This window comes from Xenopus tropicalis, chromosome 4 (assembly GCF_000004195.4).
Source record: "Xenopus tropicalis strain Nigerian chromosome 4, UCB_Xtro_10.0, whole genome shotgun sequence".
NCBI lineage: Eukaryota > Metazoa > Chordata > Amphibia > Anura > Pipidae > Xenopus > Xenopus tropicalis.
In genome coordinates this window covers 136,807,948-136,827,215 of record NC_030680.2, presented here as the reverse complement: position 1 = coordinate 136,827,215, position 19,268 = coordinate 136,807,948, and the positions used below count along the sequence as shown (strand labels likewise).

At 43.4% G+C, this 19,268-nt stretch overlaps 1 protein-coding gene across 1 annotated transcript in view; it reads left to right on the top strand.

The window, feature by feature from the left end:
- The window catches only part of qars1 (glutaminyl-tRNA synthetase 1), a 61,680-nt gene extending 49,339 nt beyond the window's left edge, over positions 1-12,341 (top strand). Inside the window, exons 15-24 of the mRNA XM_004914097.3 lie at positions 2,064-2,156; positions 3,095-3,232; positions 3,323-3,410; positions 5,513-5,656; positions 8,090-8,194; positions 8,453-8,545; positions 9,721-9,848; positions 10,835-10,901; positions 11,687-11,812; positions 12,117-12,341. Of these exons, the coding sequence (XP_004914154.1) occupies positions 2,064-2,156; positions 3,095-3,232; positions 3,323-3,410; positions 5,513-5,656; positions 8,090-8,194; positions 8,453-8,545; positions 9,721-9,848; positions 10,835-10,901; positions 11,687-11,812; positions 12,117-12,167 (1,033 nt within the window). The 3' untranslated portion in view covers positions 12,168-12,341. The remainder of the gene's footprint in view (positions 1-2,063; positions 2,157-3,094; positions 3,233-3,322; positions 3,411-5,512; positions 5,657-8,089; positions 8,195-8,452; positions 8,546-9,720; positions 9,849-10,834; positions 10,902-11,686; positions 11,813-12,116) is intronic.
- Positions 12,342-19,268: the final 6,927 nt, after the last annotated feature.

Genomic DNA, 19,268 nt, shown 5'->3' with positions numbered 1-19,268 from the left:
TGCTGGATCCCCAGAAACACAGAAAAAGATAGCCAACACTCGTTCTATCCCAGGCTGCAATAAATGATAAAAAGCCATTATTTGTAGAGAAAAAGAAAGAGAAAGATTGCCAGCGCTCAGTTTGCCTTTAAAAATCGTTTTTTTTTACAAAATTAGGTGTTTGTACCACACTTTGGCCAAATTATGTAAGCTCACGTGCCATGTTAAGGCCTCTCATTGTACATGAGTCCTACACTGCTTATTAACAGTATATGTCTGTGATGCAATTAAAATCAAGTCCTCCGCAAACAATGTGACTGAGTAATAAGAAGTTTGCTGCATCCCCATTCTTTAAATAAAACACATTACACCCTATTGTCATCAGTTATGATAATCCTATGGATTCACTTACTTTTGCCACTGGGGATGCACCGAATCCAGGATTCGGTTCGGTATTTGGCCAAAATGTTAGGCACCCCCCAGTGATTGTAATAACTTACCTGATACCCCAGGTACATCTCCACGTGGCTTGCGCAGTAAAGTAAAAAGCTGACCTTTAACAAAAAAGGTGATTTTTGGCTTTTTCATTGTACTGTGCATTTGTCGGCCACGGGATCATCTTGTGCGCAGGTACCCTGAGCCGGTGCGGTTTTTTTTGCGGACAGGGGCACCGGCCCAGGGTATCGGGTAAAGGATTACAATCACTAGGGGGTGCCTAAAATTTGGAACTTCCAAGTGATTGTAACCTTTCCTTCTCTTTTAAAACACTAAGCTCACTGTATACAGCTCCTGTACAAGCTTTGTGTACTGCAGTCTTTTCAGTTCCAAAAACCCAACCAAGGCCCACCGTACCACCAAGTGCAAACCCAGTCTCTACACATGTACAAGAGTAAAAAGGGTCAGGGTATATAGCAATGTGTAAGGGGATATTGGGTGCTTCTCTAATTGTGCCAAGGGCTTGCACTTGCCTTATGTGACAAATTATTTTGTATTTTATCAAATAGTTTTCACCTACCCGATCTGTGTGCTTTTTAAATACAGTTTTCCTTAGAAGGTTAACACTCTAAGCACAAATACAGGCAATGCCGGATTTTTAAGGCCTCCTTGTTGGGCAGTGCCAACTACACATATTATGGCTGCCATTCCTGGCTCATAGCAAAGTGGGTTATTTTAGCTCTTTTCATGGGGTTAAATTTAGTTTTTCAGCAGACAGAATATTCCGTGGGCTAGTCACAATCTATTCAGCATCTCTGAAACCCCTCGGATGTCTTTCCTGTAGATCCCGAGACAAGAAGAGGTGCCAGAGGAAAACAGTGAGCGTTTCAGAGGGCAGAACCAGTGTCTCTGGCTGCCCTTTCTCATCTCTCACACAGATCCTGGATTTCTTCCCCTAAAATATAAACAATCATCTCTAAATCACTTGCATAGATTGCATTTCTACGCATTATTACAGGTATGGGACCTGTTATCCAGAATGTTCAGGACCTGGGGTTTTCCGGATAAGGGATGTTCCCGTAATTTGGATCTCCTTACCTTAAGTCTACTAAAAAATAATTTAAACATGAAATAAACCCAATAAGAATTAATTATATCTTAGTTGGGATCAAGCATACAGTGTTGTTTAATTATTACAGAAAAAAAGGAAATATTTTTTAAAAATGTGAAATATTTCCTTAAAATGCAGTCTATATGAGATGGCCTTTGTGTAATTCAGAACTTTTTGGATAACAGGTTTCCAGATAACAGGTCCCATACCTGTATTATTTTTCCTAGTTTTTAAGATATCAGCACTTTTTACCCTGCTAATGTAATCAATTTGAAGCAACAGCGCCACCTGCTGAGCATTTTACCTGCAAATTGAGAAAAGGAAAAGTTGGTGTGCTTGGATCAGAGAAATATCACATGACTCTTCCCTGATCGTTTACTTCACAAGACTTTCCTTTTCTAACAAATTTAATTTCCAGCTGCCAGTCTGCCCAAACAAATATCCTTCCTATGTAGCTATAGGGCCGCACGCTATATTTTAAATAAATCTACAAAGCCTGTTGATTTGATTTTTCACCCAGAATGTATTCTCTTTGCAGGTGTATATATCCAACCTATGACTACACTCACTGTCTCTGCGATTCTATTGAACATATAACTCACTCTCTCTGCACTAAGGAGTTTCAGGCTAGGTAAGTTCCGCGGGGCATTAAATAGTACCCTGAGGTGTCCTTCCTTTAGACAGCAGGTTTAAACTGTCATTTTGCAATTCCCTGGTCTGTGCTGCCTTTTGTGCACAGTAGCCATCTGACACAGCTAACAGGCATCATTCCTGATAAATATGAATTCATTTAAAGGGAAAGTATTACTAGAAAATTAGAGTTTCTGAGCTGCAAAGGTGCCATGAAGCCATTGCTTAGTGTTACAAAGGCTGTATTCCCTGAAGCAGTCATGGAAGTTTTTCCTTTCTAGTTATGTGCATCCCTGAAACCCCCCGGTAGCCTGGTATGTAGGTGCTGGGACAAGAAGAGATGCTAGAGCCAAGCTGTGAGAGTTCCAACGTGTAGGCAGTGTGTCTCCCTGCACTATTTCACCTCTTGCACAGATCCTTGTGTTACAGCCTCTCCTATTCCTGCACTGTTTCCATCCATAGTTTTCTTGTCTTCACATTACATAGACCTTCTCTTGTGCCCAACTGTAGGCCCATAGGCCAGATGTGGTCCTCCAGGGGATTTGTTATGTTTCCCAGCTTGGTCAAGGGATTCAAAGACTTTTTTTGGAAATATTATCATTTTAAAATGATAGGACTTGCTTTTAATTTTAGCCGGAACATGTCACTGTGCCTACATAAACCTTAGCACTGCTATTGTTTTGTACTGTATGTGCCCCCTTGCCCACACCTTACCAACGTGTGTCTCCAGCATAGCTTAAAGTTGAGCATCTTCCTGGTTTATGTTACTCAGTGGTGGCGGGGAAATGTTCTCATAGGCTTGGGCACTGTTTACATTTGTCTTCCAACCTATCAGAAACTTGTCCCGCCCCCAAGTGGTACCTGCAGATCAGGAATTCATCAGTTGACAACACACAGTGAGATGCTTGTAGTGATTGTGAAGGATGTATTCTTTCCCAGGCGATCATCTTATTTCTGGCTGTGTAATGCATTGGATGTTTACTGCCCTGTGCAGTGGGAATATGGCCGCTTGAACCTGCACTACACTGTCGTATCAAAGAGGAAGATCATCAAACTGGTGGAAACTGGAGCTGTCAGGTAATGGGGCAGCGCTTGCCTTCTATTCCTGCAATTTTTAAGGCAAAATTAAGCTGGCAAAATAATTGAACTTGAATATTCTGTGTTTAGGGACTGGGATGACCCTCGTCTCTTCACACTGACAGCTTTACGCCGCAGAGGGTTTCCACCAGAAGCCATTAATAACTTCTGTGCGAGGGTATGGATCTAAATGCTCATTTTCTCATTTTCTTCCCCCCCAAGTGTTTTTTAAAAAAAAAAAAAATCGTCTGAATCACATTTAGATTTTCATTAAATTGAAATTGTAAAGTGATATAGGGTTTTAAAGGAACAGTAACACCAAAAAATGAAAGTGTATAAAAGTAACTAAAATATAATGTGCTGCTGCCCTGCACTGGTAAAAGTTGTGTGTTTACTTCAGAAAGTCTGCTATAATTTATATAAATAAGCTGCTGTGTAGCCATGGGGGCAGCCATTCAAAGGAGAAAAGGCACAGGCACATAGCAGATAACAGATAAAACACTATTGTATTCTACAAAACTTATCTGTTATCTGCTATGTAACCTGTGCCTTTTCTCCTTTTTTCCAGCTTGAATGGCTGCCCCCGTGGCTACACAGCATCTTATTATATAAATTATAGTAGTGTTACTGTAGCAAACACACCAGTTTTACCAGTGCAGGGCAACAGTGCATTATATTTTTATTACTTTAAAGCTCTTTTATTTTTTGGTGTTACTGTTCCTTTAATCCTGGTGCCTATGGGGTCTTTGAGACTGGAGGAAGGATAATATGTATATGAATAATAGTGGGGAAATCCCCCACCCTCTCCAGGGGATACTCAAGGGTTAAAAATCTGCCAGGGTCACTTAAAGGGAAACTGCAACCAGATAGGGACCTGTTATCCAGAATGCTCGGGACCTGGGGTTTTCCGGATAAGGGATCTTTCTGTAATTTGGATCTCCATAACTTAAATATTCTAAAAATTATATAAATATTGAATAAACCCAATAGGCATGTTTTGCCTCCAATAAGGGGTAATTATATCTTAGTTGGGATCAAGTACAGGTACTGTTTTATTATTACAGAGAAAAGGGAATCATTTAACCATTAAATAAACCCAATAGGGCTGTTCTGCCCCAATAAGGGGTAATTATATCTTAGTTGGGATCAAGTACAGGTACTGTTTTATTATTACAGAGAAAAGGGAATCATTTAACCATTAAATAAACCCAATAGGGCTGTTCTGCCCCCAATAAGGGGTAATTATATCTTAGTTGGGATCAAGTACAGGTACTGTTTTATTATTACAGAGAAAAGGGAAATCTGAATTATTTGATTAAAATAGAGTCTATGGGAGACAGGCTTTCCGTAATTCAGAGCTTTCTGGATAACAGGTTTCCGGATAATGGATCCTATACCTGTACCTTAAACCGATGCAAGAATAGGTATTCTCTTGACTGATGCATAACCATGAATTCATCACCATGGATGTTACCATAATGGCAGTGACAGTGAATGGGCTTTATCTCCCACGGTAAAATCTCCTCTCCTACAGGAGATAAAGTGCCTGCCCCAACCCCACATTCATTTTCATTGCAAAACACATTACATCTTTCTCTAACATAAAAGTGCATGTGAATAAGTTAATTTTGTAGCACGTGCATCTCTGAAACCCCCCGGTAGCCTGGTATGTGGGTGCTGGGACAAGAAGAGATGCTAGAGCCAAGCTGTGAGAGCTCCAATGTGTAGGCAGTGTGTCTCCCTGCACTATTTCACCTCTTGCACAGATCCTCGTGTTACAGGTAATAAAGTTGACAGGGCTCTGGGTTTGCCAGCTCCAGGTTAACTCATCTCCAAGCTGGTTTTAGAGTCTAAATAAACCCAATAGGGCTGTTCTGCCCCCAATAAGGGGTAATTATATCTTAGTTGGGATCAAGTACAGGTACTGTTTTATTATTACAGAGAAAAGGGAATCATTTAACCATTAAATAAACCCAATAGGGCTGTTCTGCCCCCAATAAGGGGTAATTATATCTTAGTTGGGATCAAGTACAAGGTTCTGTTTTATAATTACAGAGAAAAAGGAAATCATTTTTAAAAATTAGAATGATTTGCTTATAATGGAGTCTATGGGAGATGGACTTTCCGTAATTCGGAGCATTCTGGATAACGGGTTTCCGGGTAAGGGATCCCATACCTGTACTACAAATGCAAACAATAGCTGTGTAAATATTGTGCAGAGAATTGTAAAGGGCAGACAGGTACATTTTAAATTTCTGTTCTGTGGATATTTATTCATAGGTGGGGGTGACTGTAGCACAGACTACAATGGAGCCGCACTCGCTGGAGGCGTGCGTCAGGGATGTGCTAAATGAGACCGCCCCAAGGATAATGGCAATACTGGAACCCCTGAAAGTAACCATAACAAATTTCCCTACGGAGAAAGTGAGTATTGCTAAATTACATTGATTTAGTAATTGATGGGTTTTAGGAGGTAACTTTTTAAACCACAAGTAAAGAAGAGAACACATAGGGGTTCTGGGGCCCTATTCCTCAGACCTCTAAAAACAAGAATTCTATGTTGCGACACCTACTTCCCTGGCCCAATCATATTGGACCCCACTGTTTTCTGGAAAAGAAAACACATTAACTACCAGCAGAGCAAAAGCAATTTATTTGCTAGTAATGTCCAGTAGGTACATTATCCTTACCTCTCATGCCTTTCAATTGACCCGCTGATCTTCAGGAAACCAGTTGCAGAAGTTCTAGGGGAGAAACTAATGGTATTTAGCTCAGTCGTTTAGCCATGTTTTTGGTATTTAACAAGACATTCAGGATTATGAATTGTGTAACTAATGCCAAAGTTAGTATAAGCAGTTGATATCAATAAGATTTCATATACTTTGTTCATATTACCAGCTGATTGGTTACTTGCTTGCACTAGGCTAGATAAAAGCCCCCTAGCAGCTTTACCCTACAGGCTCATTGGTAGAGCTTTCCAGTTATAGAGCTATATAGTCTGGACACTGCACATTATAGTAACTGTCCGCTTTAAAGGTATTAAGCCTGGTTTTGACTATTCTAAGGTATAAAATCTGTACCCCATCATTAAATAAGAGCAGGTTGTTCTTATTCTAACATCTTCAACATCTGGGCCCCATTCTGGCACTTCAGATGTGTATTTTTAGGGACGTCTGTACAGATAATATTAGGATTTATTATACGGCCAGCTTGCTATTTATTCAGCTGCGATCGCTGTGTGTACAAAGATATCAATAAGGAATTTATTTTTGTGGAGTCTCTGTACGAATTATTTTTTGCCTACAGCTTCCCAGCGCTTTAATCATATTTGCTGGGCTAGAAATAATAGAGCCTATTTGGACAAAACGGTCCCACGCTTCCTGCTGAGCAGACAGAGCACAGAGGGGAGGCCGAGAGATGTTTCTCTTGGTTGGAGACACATTGTGTATGAGAAGTAGATTAGTAAGATTGCACAAACAGGGAGAGGCTTGTGGCTGGGTGTCTTTGCCTAGATTCTTCATGTGCAGATAAAATGCAGCTGGAATATAAGTGTCTCTTGCTCAACTGAGCTTTATGCAACTGACTGTCTGCAGATCATAAGGCAGAGGTACCTAAACTGTGGCACTGGCCCCCTGGCTCCAAATCAGTGCATTGAAGGGGGGAGGAAGCCATTATCAGCATAAGGTGTTGGGGTGGATGGCAATTGACTAGAACACAAGATATTTATGTATTGGTTCCTTCGTTAATTAGCCTTCAAGCTGAATGTCCCTGACACTGCCCCAGGCCTATAGTTTGAGAACCCCTGGTCTACTGGAAGTGTAAATGCAGCATTAGTCTTGCCTTTGCAACCACATCTTTCCGGGTCACCATAAACATTATTTCCTGCGATATATAATAGAAATAATATTATATAATAAATTCCTTACAAAGATATATTGTAGGATCCTACAAATCTCAAGATGTTGCGTGGTGTTCGTGACAAGATCAGACAAAATCTGACCATCAAAATCTCCCACTGAGTAGCCCAAAGGGGTTTATTATACAATAGGTGGATGATGGGATGTGGTTAGCTATAAATTGAAATCTCATTAGGATTTTCCATAGCTTGTAGATAGATATACTGTAAAACGATGCCAGAATAGGTATTCTCTTGGACTGATGCATAACCATGAATTCATCACCATGGATGTTACCATACTGGCAGTGACAGTAAATGAGCGCTTTATCTCCTGTAGGAGAGGAAATTTTACCGTGGGAGATAAAGTGTCTGGCCCAACCCCACATTCATTTTTCCCTAACATGAAAGTGCATTTGAATAAGTTAATTTTGTAGCACGTGCATCTCTGAAACCCCCCGGTAGCCTGGTATGTAGGTGCTGGGACAAGAAGAGATGCTAGAGCCAAGCTGTGAGAGCTCAAACGTGTAGGCAGTGTGTCTCCCTGCACTATTTCACCTCTTGCACAGGTTCTCGCCTTACAGGTAATAAAGTTGACAGGGCTGTGGGTTTGTCAGCTCCAGGTTTGTAGCTTAGATCTCCAAGCTGGTTTTAGAGTCAGGACAGTGTTCTGGAACTGCCATATATATGGATCAGAGAGACCACTTGCTAGAACAGAAAGCAAATACCATGCTGTATGGTCAGACAGTGGAAGGGATTATGTTTGCCTCTCAAGCCCCTGCCAGTCCTCCACTTCTATTACTGCACGAACCTTGTTGTTTACCCAAGAGACCAGCCAGTTATTTCCAGCCTTATTCATGTCATGTCCTATTTTATTTGAGATGAACACTTAGTTTATACATGACTGCAGTTTTCTTCCGCTTTGTTTCCATAATGCAGTTATTGATTACTCTCTCCTGCAGGCCATTGATGTCTCTGTTCCAAATTTCCCAGCGGATGAATCTAAAGGCTTTCATGTTGTTCCCTTCTCCTCCACTGTCTACATCGAAAAGTCAGATTTCAGAGAGGTAAGGGGCACACTGGGACAGGGCTGTGACTGCACGAGGGGCACATTGGGACAGGGCTGTGATAGCACGATGGCTTCCCAGGGCACGCTGAGATGAGACGCTGCAGCTATCAGAGTAATTGCATTTGCCTGTGGATTAGACACAGGCTATTTATGTTGCATTACTGATAAACAGGACCCGCAGCGTATTTAATTAGAGGGGCATTAAGAGACTACAAAATGCATTAGCCTAGCTGATCTTTTAATTGTGTTCCTTCAGGTAATGGAGAAGGGATATAAGCGCCTAACCCCAGAACAGCCGGTAGGCCTCAGGCACGCTGGATATGTTATCTCTGTGCAAAATATTGTAAAGGTGAGTATATACATATAAAACATAGGTGCAAATAATTCATCAACTATAGATGCTGCTGAACAATAGAAAACCGTGCCCAATAGCCCCACACTCTTGCTGTTTTAATGAACGTTTGTGTAAATGACACTTGCATGTTACTCTTGCCAATTATATTTAAGTATAAAGGATAAGTAAACCTTTAAAATAAGTGTATGTAAAGTTGCTGAATGTGCTATTTTAGATTCTTAAGATATTAAGGGAATTATGTACTATCGGTATGAATTCATTTTACCACAAAAGTGCCAGTTTCCAACCATTATCCAGTTGAGGAAGTTGTCAGAATGAGGGCTGGTCTGATGGTCTGATGGTCTGATGGTCAGGAAAAACATTAGCAACCTTGGATAAGTTTCTTATGTATTTTTAACCAAAATATCAGCCCTCTTTCTTTCTCCTGACAAGTCTCCTAGACTGGATCATGGTCAGAAACTGACCAGCAGGTGGTGCTGTTGTGACAAAATTAATTTATATTAACAGTACTTAACCCCTTAATATCTTGGAATTAAAATGTATGTCGATTGCACTCTCATCAATTTAACATTTACTTATACTGTAAGCACATATTTATTGTGTACATAGAGCGGTCTTAGCTTATGAGTGAGAGCTGTATTACTGCTTGCCCCCAGGCCCAGACTGTAAACCTGTGGGTTCTGGCAAATGCCAGAGGGGCTGCTGTAAGATGCCATTCACTGGGCGCAAATAAAATTTCCCTGGACACTTTAGCGCTCATAATAAATTGTAGTGACTTGCATCCCTGAAACCCGCCAGCACTTCTCTTGTAGTCGCTGGGACAAGAAGGGATGCCAGAGCAGAAATCAGTGAGGCTTCCAAAGCTTGGAGACCTTGTGTCCCCCTGCGATTTCACTCCTCATACAGACATGTGCCATGGCACATCCTTACCATCCTGAACTGCTGCTTGTCTACCATTGTCTTTCCAATGCCAGCAGGGAAATATATTCCTTCTCCGATATTAGCCCCTCATTCTGTCAGCAGCTCTTCCAAACTGTAGAAAGACACACAACAAATAACATAAAAAGATGGCCAATCAGATCAGGTCTTTCAGCCTGATCTGAAAGACCTGATCTGTTATTCTATTCTTGGTTCTGGATATTCTTATGATTAGTTGTGTTTTCCCTTAGGACCAAAGTGGCAATGTTATTGAGCTGGAAGTTACCTGTATGAAGACAGATGTCGCCGAAAAGCCAAAAGCGTTCATCCACTGGGTGTCTGATCCGCTGCCATGTGAAGTGCGTCTGTACGACAGGCTGTAAGTCACCCCCTATTACTTTACTGTAGTAGAAGCCCATTCATATTATGAACGCAGAACTGCTGATTTAGCATTAAGCAACCCATGTGTAACCAGCAGGGGGCAGTTCTGAGTAGTATTTAGCTTGGAAGGCTGAAGACCGCTCACCTGTGTGCCAGCAAGGAGCCGGCAAGCTTTAGGGCCCCATGTGTTTGTGTTTGTTGCCTCCACTGTGTACAAAGCTGTGCAAAATATTTATTCAATTGGACACATAATCGCTAAATGGCTGCAGAGGGCATTAACCTGGGATGCCCAGCCTGCTGCCCCGCTGCTGCTGTTTTCCTCTTGGCAAGCACTGCCACTTGTAGTTCAGCAACTGCTGGAAGGCTTTGAAGTTAAAAAAAAAAAAAAAAAAAACAATGTCAGTGAGGGTGAGCCAAGGCGCCTTGGATGCTGAAACATCTGCCAGTGTGGGAAGGGTAGAGCTGCCATTGGTGAATATTTAATTGGTTCCTGCCTCAAGCAGATATCACTGTTGGCTGGATGTCTCTGTACTTTCGTCTGCTCTTTCTCAGTGGTGTAATTATGTATAAGCACATCCTGGGGAGAGGGGGGTCCAAGGACCCAAACCCCTTTTCCTGCCTGCACCCCCGCTGGCCAGTCCATGTGCTTAAGGGGTGGGGTTGTGTGTAACATGACGTGGGGGGCACCTACTCTCAGTTGACAATACCTCTGGCTAGTGAATGTTTAAAGCTAATAAACCTGTGGATAAAAATCTTTCACCTGCCCTGCTGCCTGCCATTAACTAATCCCACCACTCGAGTGCAGGGCAGGCAGCAGGGTGGTGACGGGTCTCTCTCAACAGATAGAAATATGCTGCCTAATAAGGCCTTAGAAGTGACAAGTGTTTTTGACAGCCATTGCCTTCCTAAGGGATGTTACAGAGCTCATTTTATATACAGACAATGCAGCCTTATTAATGTGCATATATGTTGTCTTTGTTTCAGCTTCCTCCACAAAAGCCCAGAAGACCCATCTGAAGTTCCTGGTGGATTCTTAAGTGATCTGAACCCGGTACGTTTAAAAATCAGATTTGGCAAGCTTGTATCTTTCGGTACTTTCTTGGGTTAATTCATAGTTTCTGCATTGGTTTCATTATTTAACATATTCATCTAAGCCTTTTGTCATGCATAGTAGATAATGCAAACTTGGCATGGTGGGTAGTATTGCTACACTGCAGTGTCGGGGTCCTTGGTTCATTTGCACTCAACAATGTTCTATGTTCTGTGTGCCTGTTTCCTCCCACACACCAAAAACATACTCCTCATTAAACATGCCATAGTGTGTGTATATGTGTGAGAATGAGACTTCAGAGTGTAAGCTTTACTGGGGCTGGGATTTATACCCTATGCAAAGCGCTGTTTAATCTGTGGGTGTAACTGACCAGGTGATGGAAGTGGGGTGGGATGCCTGTGTCTTTCACAAAATGCCGGGGCCACACTGTGTGTCTTTCAGGAAATGCCGGGGCCACATTGTGTGTGTCTCTCGAAATGCCGGGGCCACACACTGGGTCTCCCTTGAAATGCCAGGGGCCACACTGTCTGTTTTGAAATGATGAGGCCACACACTGTGTCTGTCTTGAAATGCCAGGGGCCACAGTGTTCTCTGAAATACTGAGGTCAGACTATTTAGAGTTATAATGGGCATGTCAGGGCACCACAGGGCCTTGTGCCACAGATGGCAGAGTTTATGTTCTTGGCTTATGTTGCGCAGACCATCCCTTCACCATTTTTTTTTCTTTCCAACTTCAACCACTGAGCTGACCCTAATGCTGGTATCTCATTTATATTTATTTATAGAACTCCTTAACGACAATCCCCAACGCTTTAGTTGATCAGTCCGTGAAGAATGCCAAAGCCCTGGACAAGTTCCAGTTTGAGAGACTCGGTTATTTCTCGTTGGATCCAGACACTACTCCGGAAAAGGTCAGTGTGTGGGACACCCCTAAACTAACAGGCAATACTGAATGATTAAAGTAATATTATTAGGTTGTTCAGTTTCAATACAGTTCTGTAGTGCCTGAACAGCTGAAATCCTGCCCTTGTACAGTGTCTGTGGGCTGTGCCAGCTTCGATGGGCACGAGGCATTAATACTGTGTTTGGGCAGCACCTTGGCCTCTCTGGGTGCTCTTGGCATTGCCCCAGTAAGGTGTCTCTCTCATGCAGGCATTTGCACGTATATATGTTCCTTTGGCCCCATTACTCATCTGCCCTTTTTTCTCTGTACAGATCATCTTCAACAGGACTGTTACCCTAAAGGAAGATCCAGGGAAGTTGTGATGTTGTGGCAATGAGCTGGGAACGTAAAAACACCTTCACGTGCGACAGAGGCTGAACAGGAATCCAGAACAACCGCTTGCCTTAATTTAAATCAACCCATGGGGCTCATTCTTTGGCAGACTTTTAGTAATGTTTTCAACTACAGAATAATAAAAATGAACATATTTAACAGGACATACACTTTATTACAGTGGGAGACGCTAAAACTATTGGAAACAATGGCATGCAGTCAGGCTCCCCAGGAACTCAGGGGCCCCACTTGTGACATGGTGGCACTATACATAATGTTGTCCATGACGAGCCATTTCTGTCTGGTCAAGTTGCAAAACCGTTTCCCCTCCAGTGCGCAACAGAGGCCTTGGCTTTTACCTACAGCAGCAGTTCTTGCATTCCCCCAGGCCTCTCCATAGGCAACCCCATTGGGTCTAATAATGTGAATGGTGGTTTCATAGTGTGACGGAGACCACTGGATATAAGTGAGTGTTGTGGCTTTGGTTTGCTCCTTATGATAAGACCCCTGTATGCAGGGTACCAGGAATACTCCCATTGGCCCCTCTTGCTTGATTATCCATGTGTTTCTGTAAGCTTTCCATACCATGGCCGTTCCTACTTTCTGTATGAGAGAAAGATGGAGAGGAGGAGGAGGATAAAACTGTGTATAGAAGGTGAATATAGCAAGTGAGTAAACAAAGGCGGGAAATTTTAAAGGCTGTGGATTCAAGTCTCTGGGGCCCCTGGCACCCCAGTCCTACCCTGCCTGAGTCCCATTAAGAATACTAATTCAGGATATCTAGAACAGTAGGCTCATAGAAGGAAGCTCTCAATGAAAATCTGTGCTTACAGTGTGTCATTTTTCTACCCCCAAATGATATGGTGAGATGAATGTATATGCACGGCTACTGATTGACTATGGGCTGGTCTAAATGAGTGATACAGAGGCGGCATCACCAACAAGGTCACAGTAAAAAAAAATAATATATATATATATAATATATTGCACTACATTAAGAGAAACCTAAAAGGATACAAGATGCGGAGCTCCCCTGGGCAACTTTAAAGACCTGGTTTGTTATAGGGCTGCAAAACCTGGCACAGTAACTTCAGCAATAACAATACAGCATTTCCAGCGTAGCAACCAGGCAGTGGTTTGGATGAGAAACTAGAATATGAATAGGAAAGGGGCTGAACAGAAAGATGAGTAATAAAAAGTAGCAGTAACACAATTGTAGCCTCACAAAACAAGCATTTTTTGGCTGCTGGGGTCAGTGACCCCCATTCAAAGCTGGAAAGAGTCAGAAGAAAGGCAAAAACTATAAGAAATAAAAAATAAACAACCACATTAAAGGTTGCTAAGAATTGGCCATTCGATAACATAACAAAAGTGTGTTGGTTTACCTGAAAGTTAAGATATGGTTGTTAAACCCTGTAGGACTGTACATCACATCATTAGCTAAAGTGAAATGTAAATCTTTCTCTTTAGTTGCTTCCGTCTCCATGTAGAGATCCCCATGTGTATTTACTACTGACAAATGTACCCAGATGCACTTGCAGCACATGGGATAAGCTTATTGCCCTGATGCACATTCCTTTTCCTTGTACACACAGATCCGCCTGGGGTGGCGACGTTGATGTGATGCTGTATGCAGCCTCTAACTGCAGCCTCTAACTACAGCCTCTAACTGCAGAGTCACTTGGCTGCCCTGTTACAGATGTTACAATTACTGCTCCATTTCCTGCCTGTGATTCCCCTTTTCAGCCTCGAGATATGAAACTGAAATGTGTGAAATGACTTTTAATAGCTTTTAGTATCAAATATAACACTTTGCTTATATTTTCCCAGATGGGCCAGCAATACAATGTATGAGTTGCCCCCATATGGCCTAAATGCTGCATTCTGCACAATGATGTTAGAAAGAGTGCTGACCCCATACACACTAGGTGGCAACTTGTTAATAGCCATTAACCAGTTGCCACAGGACAAAAGGACCTAAACGCCATTGACCTCCAAAACTATTAATGGTTAAAAATTCCACCCAGAACTAACCTTTGGCAGCAATGCTTATTTCATAGATGTGCTGTACAAGTTTCCCTATACAGCAGCACTTTACTGAAGTACACTTTTTTGCCCCATGTAAATGCATAAATTTGCAAAATGCATAGAAGTCAATGGGTGATTTTTTTTTTTTTTGCATTTTTCTTTTCTTTAACTAATTAGAGTCTATGGGTGTCTTTTTGTGGTGAAGCTTGGGGAAAAATGTTGCTCATTACTAACTGCTAATGATCTAAGGGGGATGGAGGAGGGTTTAATGTAATAAAAGGCATCACAAAGATACAGATGTAATGAAACATGGGTCATTGGCAGAGAGGGCCCCAGATGATAAAGAACATATTTGCTCCAGGGGCTGTTTTTTATGTTTTATTTGATGGCTGCACCCTCTTCCTAGGTAACCACTGGGTTAATAATTGGGGGACCCTAGTGGGATGGCCCTACTGACACAGTAATATGGGACCCCCTAGTCCAGTGTTTTTCAACCTTTTTTGGGCAAAGGCACACTTGTTTCATGAAAAAAATCACGAGGCACACCACCATTAGAAAATGTTAAAAAATTTAACTCTGTGCCCAGCAGCAGTGCCCCCCTAGTACATTGGTGCCAAGAGCAGTGCCCCCTAGTACATTGGTGCCCAGCAGCAGTGCCCCCCTAGTACATTGGTGCCAAGAGCAGTGCCCCCCTAGTACATTGGTGCCCTGCCTACGGCACACCAGGCAACAGTGGTTGAAAAACGCTGCCCTAGTCTGAAATATGCAAACAGGACAGAGTAACTTCAAAAGATACATTCTATACTTATAATGTCCCTATACTGTCAATAGGTGGCGCTGTGAGCACAGCATATAAACCTTACTGGCAGCAAGTGACTGGCACCACTGTACTGTATTAGTGGCACACAGCTGCAGCCCAAGCAGGAATTGTTTTATTATAGGGAGCCTGCACCTACACTGATCTCTCCCAGTATCTGTTGCTCCATGCGAGCAGAATAACTTGCTATAACTCTGCATGAAAACAAAAATGTGTTTATATGTATGAATTGAAGGAAATGTAAAGCCTCAACAATGTAGAATAGCCCAGTGTGTGCTCCTATTCTCTCGCACATTACGCACAGCTTCCAGGCACCACTATACATGTCGCCCTGTGGTTTCATGCTCTCATAACCATCACAATACAATGACAGGGTGTGAATTGGCCCAACAATAAGAAGTGTCTCATAGTGCAGCACCAACAGGCAAATACTGGAACATAAATCAACATTTGGTTATACAATATTAGCACTGCAATGGGGGGGGGGGGGGGGGGGGTGACAGGTAAAATGGGAACGTTCCCTAATATCTCCCCAATGCCTCTGGAATTTCACCCACTTATGCCAGAGCCCCGTCTCCGTTACATCACTTATAGGCCCTGGTAATTCAAGTACACAGAGGCCCAAACAGCCCCCCCAGCCCAATAAATAGTGACTGTCTATGGCACCTTACAGCAGCCCCTCTGGTATTTCAAATACACAGAGCCCCCCACTAGCCCAATATAGCGACTGTCTATGGCAGGGGTGGGCAAACTACGGCCCGCGGGCCACATCCGGCCCGTTAGCCCTTTCAATCCGGCCCCCTTAAAAGAATGCTCAAACGTCAGCACACACGGGGCGCAACCATATAAAAGAATGCACTGGGGGGGACGGAGGAAGCAGCGGGTCATGGCGGATGCTGGGGGGAGCTGGTGGGAGGATTTTGAGGAGAAGCTGGAAGATGCTGGGGTGGGGAACTTCAAGATGCTGGGTAGTGGAGCTGCAGGATGCTGGAAAGTGGAGCTGGGGGGAGCTGAGAGGCCCCATAATTTCTGATGGCAGCCCCGGGCGTAACGCTGGCCCGGCCCGGTCCGGCCCGTCTGTTAGTCAATGTGGCCCCTGAGCCAAAAAGTATGCCCGCCCCTGGTTTATGGCATCTTACAGCTAGGCCCGGATTTGCTCTGTATGTGAGTTTGAAAGTTCACGCATGTGTGCTCGGGCGGGGGGGGGGGGCAGCCTCGGGGCTCTTGAAGTTCAAATCCGGCGCTGCTTACAGCAACCCCTCTGGTTTTGCCAGAACCCACAGATTGCCAGTCTGGGCCTGATCCACACTTTTACTTCCCACCCCTTACATCATTGGCCAATATGGACCTGGAGAAAAGATGGCAACCCTATTCTCATGCCTTAACATGGCCATACACATCGTAGGTATCTGACCATTAGGCCAGCAGGTCAAATAGACCGATTATATACGACCAGCCATATATGTGCATGGCTGCCTTTACATGATGATGTTTGGCCTCTAGGTACTGGCAATAACAGGGCCTATTTTGAATCCCAGTCCAGACCTGGGAACTGCTTCTTTCAGGAAATAGAAACTTTTCAATGGCAGAGTGATAACTGACAGTCAGAAGGGCCACACAGTTTGTATTTCACTCCCACATGGTCGGGCAGTAGGGAAACATTCAGCCAAAGTACCCAACAATTTCTGAGCATGTATGGCCAGCCCTAAAAGTGTTTATTTATCTTTATTCTTGGGAACAGGTCTCATTCATAATGTCAGTTTAGTGTTGGGCAACTAGGCAAGCGGCCATATCATTTTGAAGCATCGCCATAAATAAACACTAAGCTTTAGTAAGGCAGTAAGGTTCTAATTAAGGCACAATTTCAATATAATTTGGCAGATTAGGCCTAATTACCAATACCTTGGGGCCCTAAATTGAATTTGCTGTGGGGCCCATTTACATGTAGTTAGGCCACTGCATACACCCCACAAGGGGGGGGGGGGGGGCAAAGGAACAGAGATGGGGGGGATGTACAACACAACTGTATTACACATATATTTATATAAAAAGGTCCATTTAAGCAGCACCATTAAAGTGAGTGAATGCCCATTACAATCTATATCTTCAGTACTCAATAAAGGCAATATAGTAGCAACAGCTTTGCAGACAGAGGGACAAGTACTGCTCCTATTGCTGCCAGTGACACAGGTATGAGCAGCCCGGACACGCTAAATCCTTCCCCATTAACCCTTCCCACACCCACAGCCATGCAAGCTTCTCCCGGCCCAGGCACCTTGCTGCCTTCAGGTCTGAGTAATGACGGGGAAAAGGCGACACTGTAGCTTTAAGGTGGAGCACATTTCTCCTTGTATACAAACACGCTGCTAATCTGCCACTTACCGGGCGCTCTAGTCTTGGTTTAAGGTGGAACGGGAGAGTTACTGCTTGTTGCCTCTCAGCGCTGGCTCCTTCCCTCTGTGTCCGGGGGTGCAAACCTCCTTATGTGGCTCACACATTCATTCACTCGCAAATCGTCCTAGCCCCCTTCCTGCTTAAGGTGGGAAGCCTGCCTCCTGAATGCAGAGTGCTGCCAATGCCTCGGTGCCACCTTAAGGAGAAGTGTTGCTGTGTAGAGTGGGAGGTAGTCAGAGGAGCACATGGATATGTTAAAGCTGCCCTGTCCCTTCAGGGAGCCTGGGATCCGGGGCAGCTGGGGGGCACCTTGCCAGGTCCTTTTACTGTTGGGGGATAATTGTGGTTAATACTGCTTCTGTCTGCTTGCCCCAGAGCAAGCTAACAACTCCCTGCACTGCCCTTATACTGAATGGAAGGGATGTTGTGGGTTCTGTTATTATTAAACCTATTTATAAAGCACCAACCTATTCTGTGGCGCGGCACAAAGGAACTAGGGTCCTGCAGGGCTTTTATAAACCGATTCCCCCTTGCTGCCCCTTAAGTTAGATAAAATGGCATTAACTACAATCAGGAGTGATTGACAGAGGCATTTTTGCCCCCATGGCAGGTCCAGAGGGGCAATCTGTGGATTCTGGCAGAGGGGCTGCTGTTTGGGCCTCTGTGTACTTGAAATGCCTGGCTCTATTTTGAATCCCAATCCAGGCCTGTATAGGTTCCATATTACCAATTTGGAGTCAAACCTTAGTGTTGATTCTCCTCTAAAACTGCATCAACTTATTAAGTCTCTCTGGGCCATATGAAATATGACTGTGAGCTCTGCAGGTTACTAGGTGAAATATCCCCTGCTGGGGTCCGTAATGTGTCTATTGTTGCCTTTTGCCTGTAAATAATAACTTTCCGCCATCTGTTTGTCTGTCCATCAGCTGAACTCGGGGATTCCAGAAGTTGCAATGTATTAAGTGTTCCCAATGCTAGGTCAGGCTTCTAACTACCACGGGCAGATAAAATTGTGAATTGTATCAGCATTTGTTGTAAAATGAAGAATGCATCCCATAAATACAACAAGCAAACCAATACTGTGCTGCGTGATGTATAAACATATAGCCCCCAGTTACTGTAGCTGAATTGCCATGTATAATATGGGTCTCACACGTACGCCAGTGCTGACCTGTTATTTACAAATCATGGGCAGTGAGAATACCTTCCTGGCACACAATTCCACATCGGAAAAGAAGCAAATGGCACACAGAGCTATGAACTAGGGAACAAGCCCTTCAAAGTTTTATTGCGGAGGTGCACCTCCGCAATAAAACTTTGAAGGGCTTGTTCCCTAGTTCATAGCTCTGTGTGCCATTTGCTTTTTTTCCAAGTTGGTTTTGGGAGGGTGCCGATCCCTCCAGCAGTGTGCACTGGGCGTTTATTACTTTGGAGAGCCAGGGTGTGCGAAAAGGGTCTCTGTTGTGCACACAATTCCACATCTCCACTGCAACAATAAATCTACTGTGTTCAACCTATAGAGACATATGGCATGAATTGTACAAGGATGACCTGCAATAAATGAACAGGGAGGTAGCGAGAGACCTGCCGTATTGTAGTCATTACAATAACATTTTGTCGCACTGTAAATACAATATTAATAGAAACCATGTGGGGTGATGGTGGCAGTGGAGAAAGAGATTCAGTTAATAGTAACTTCTGAACTACAACTCCCTGCATCCAAAGGCTGTCGGAGGGATTTGGCACTCCCAAGCGGACAGGGTTTCCACATTTTGTTATTGTAAAAATACAATACCAGCCTTCCTATAATTCCTATTAATACCAGCAGCATAAAGCATCATCTTTCCTGGCC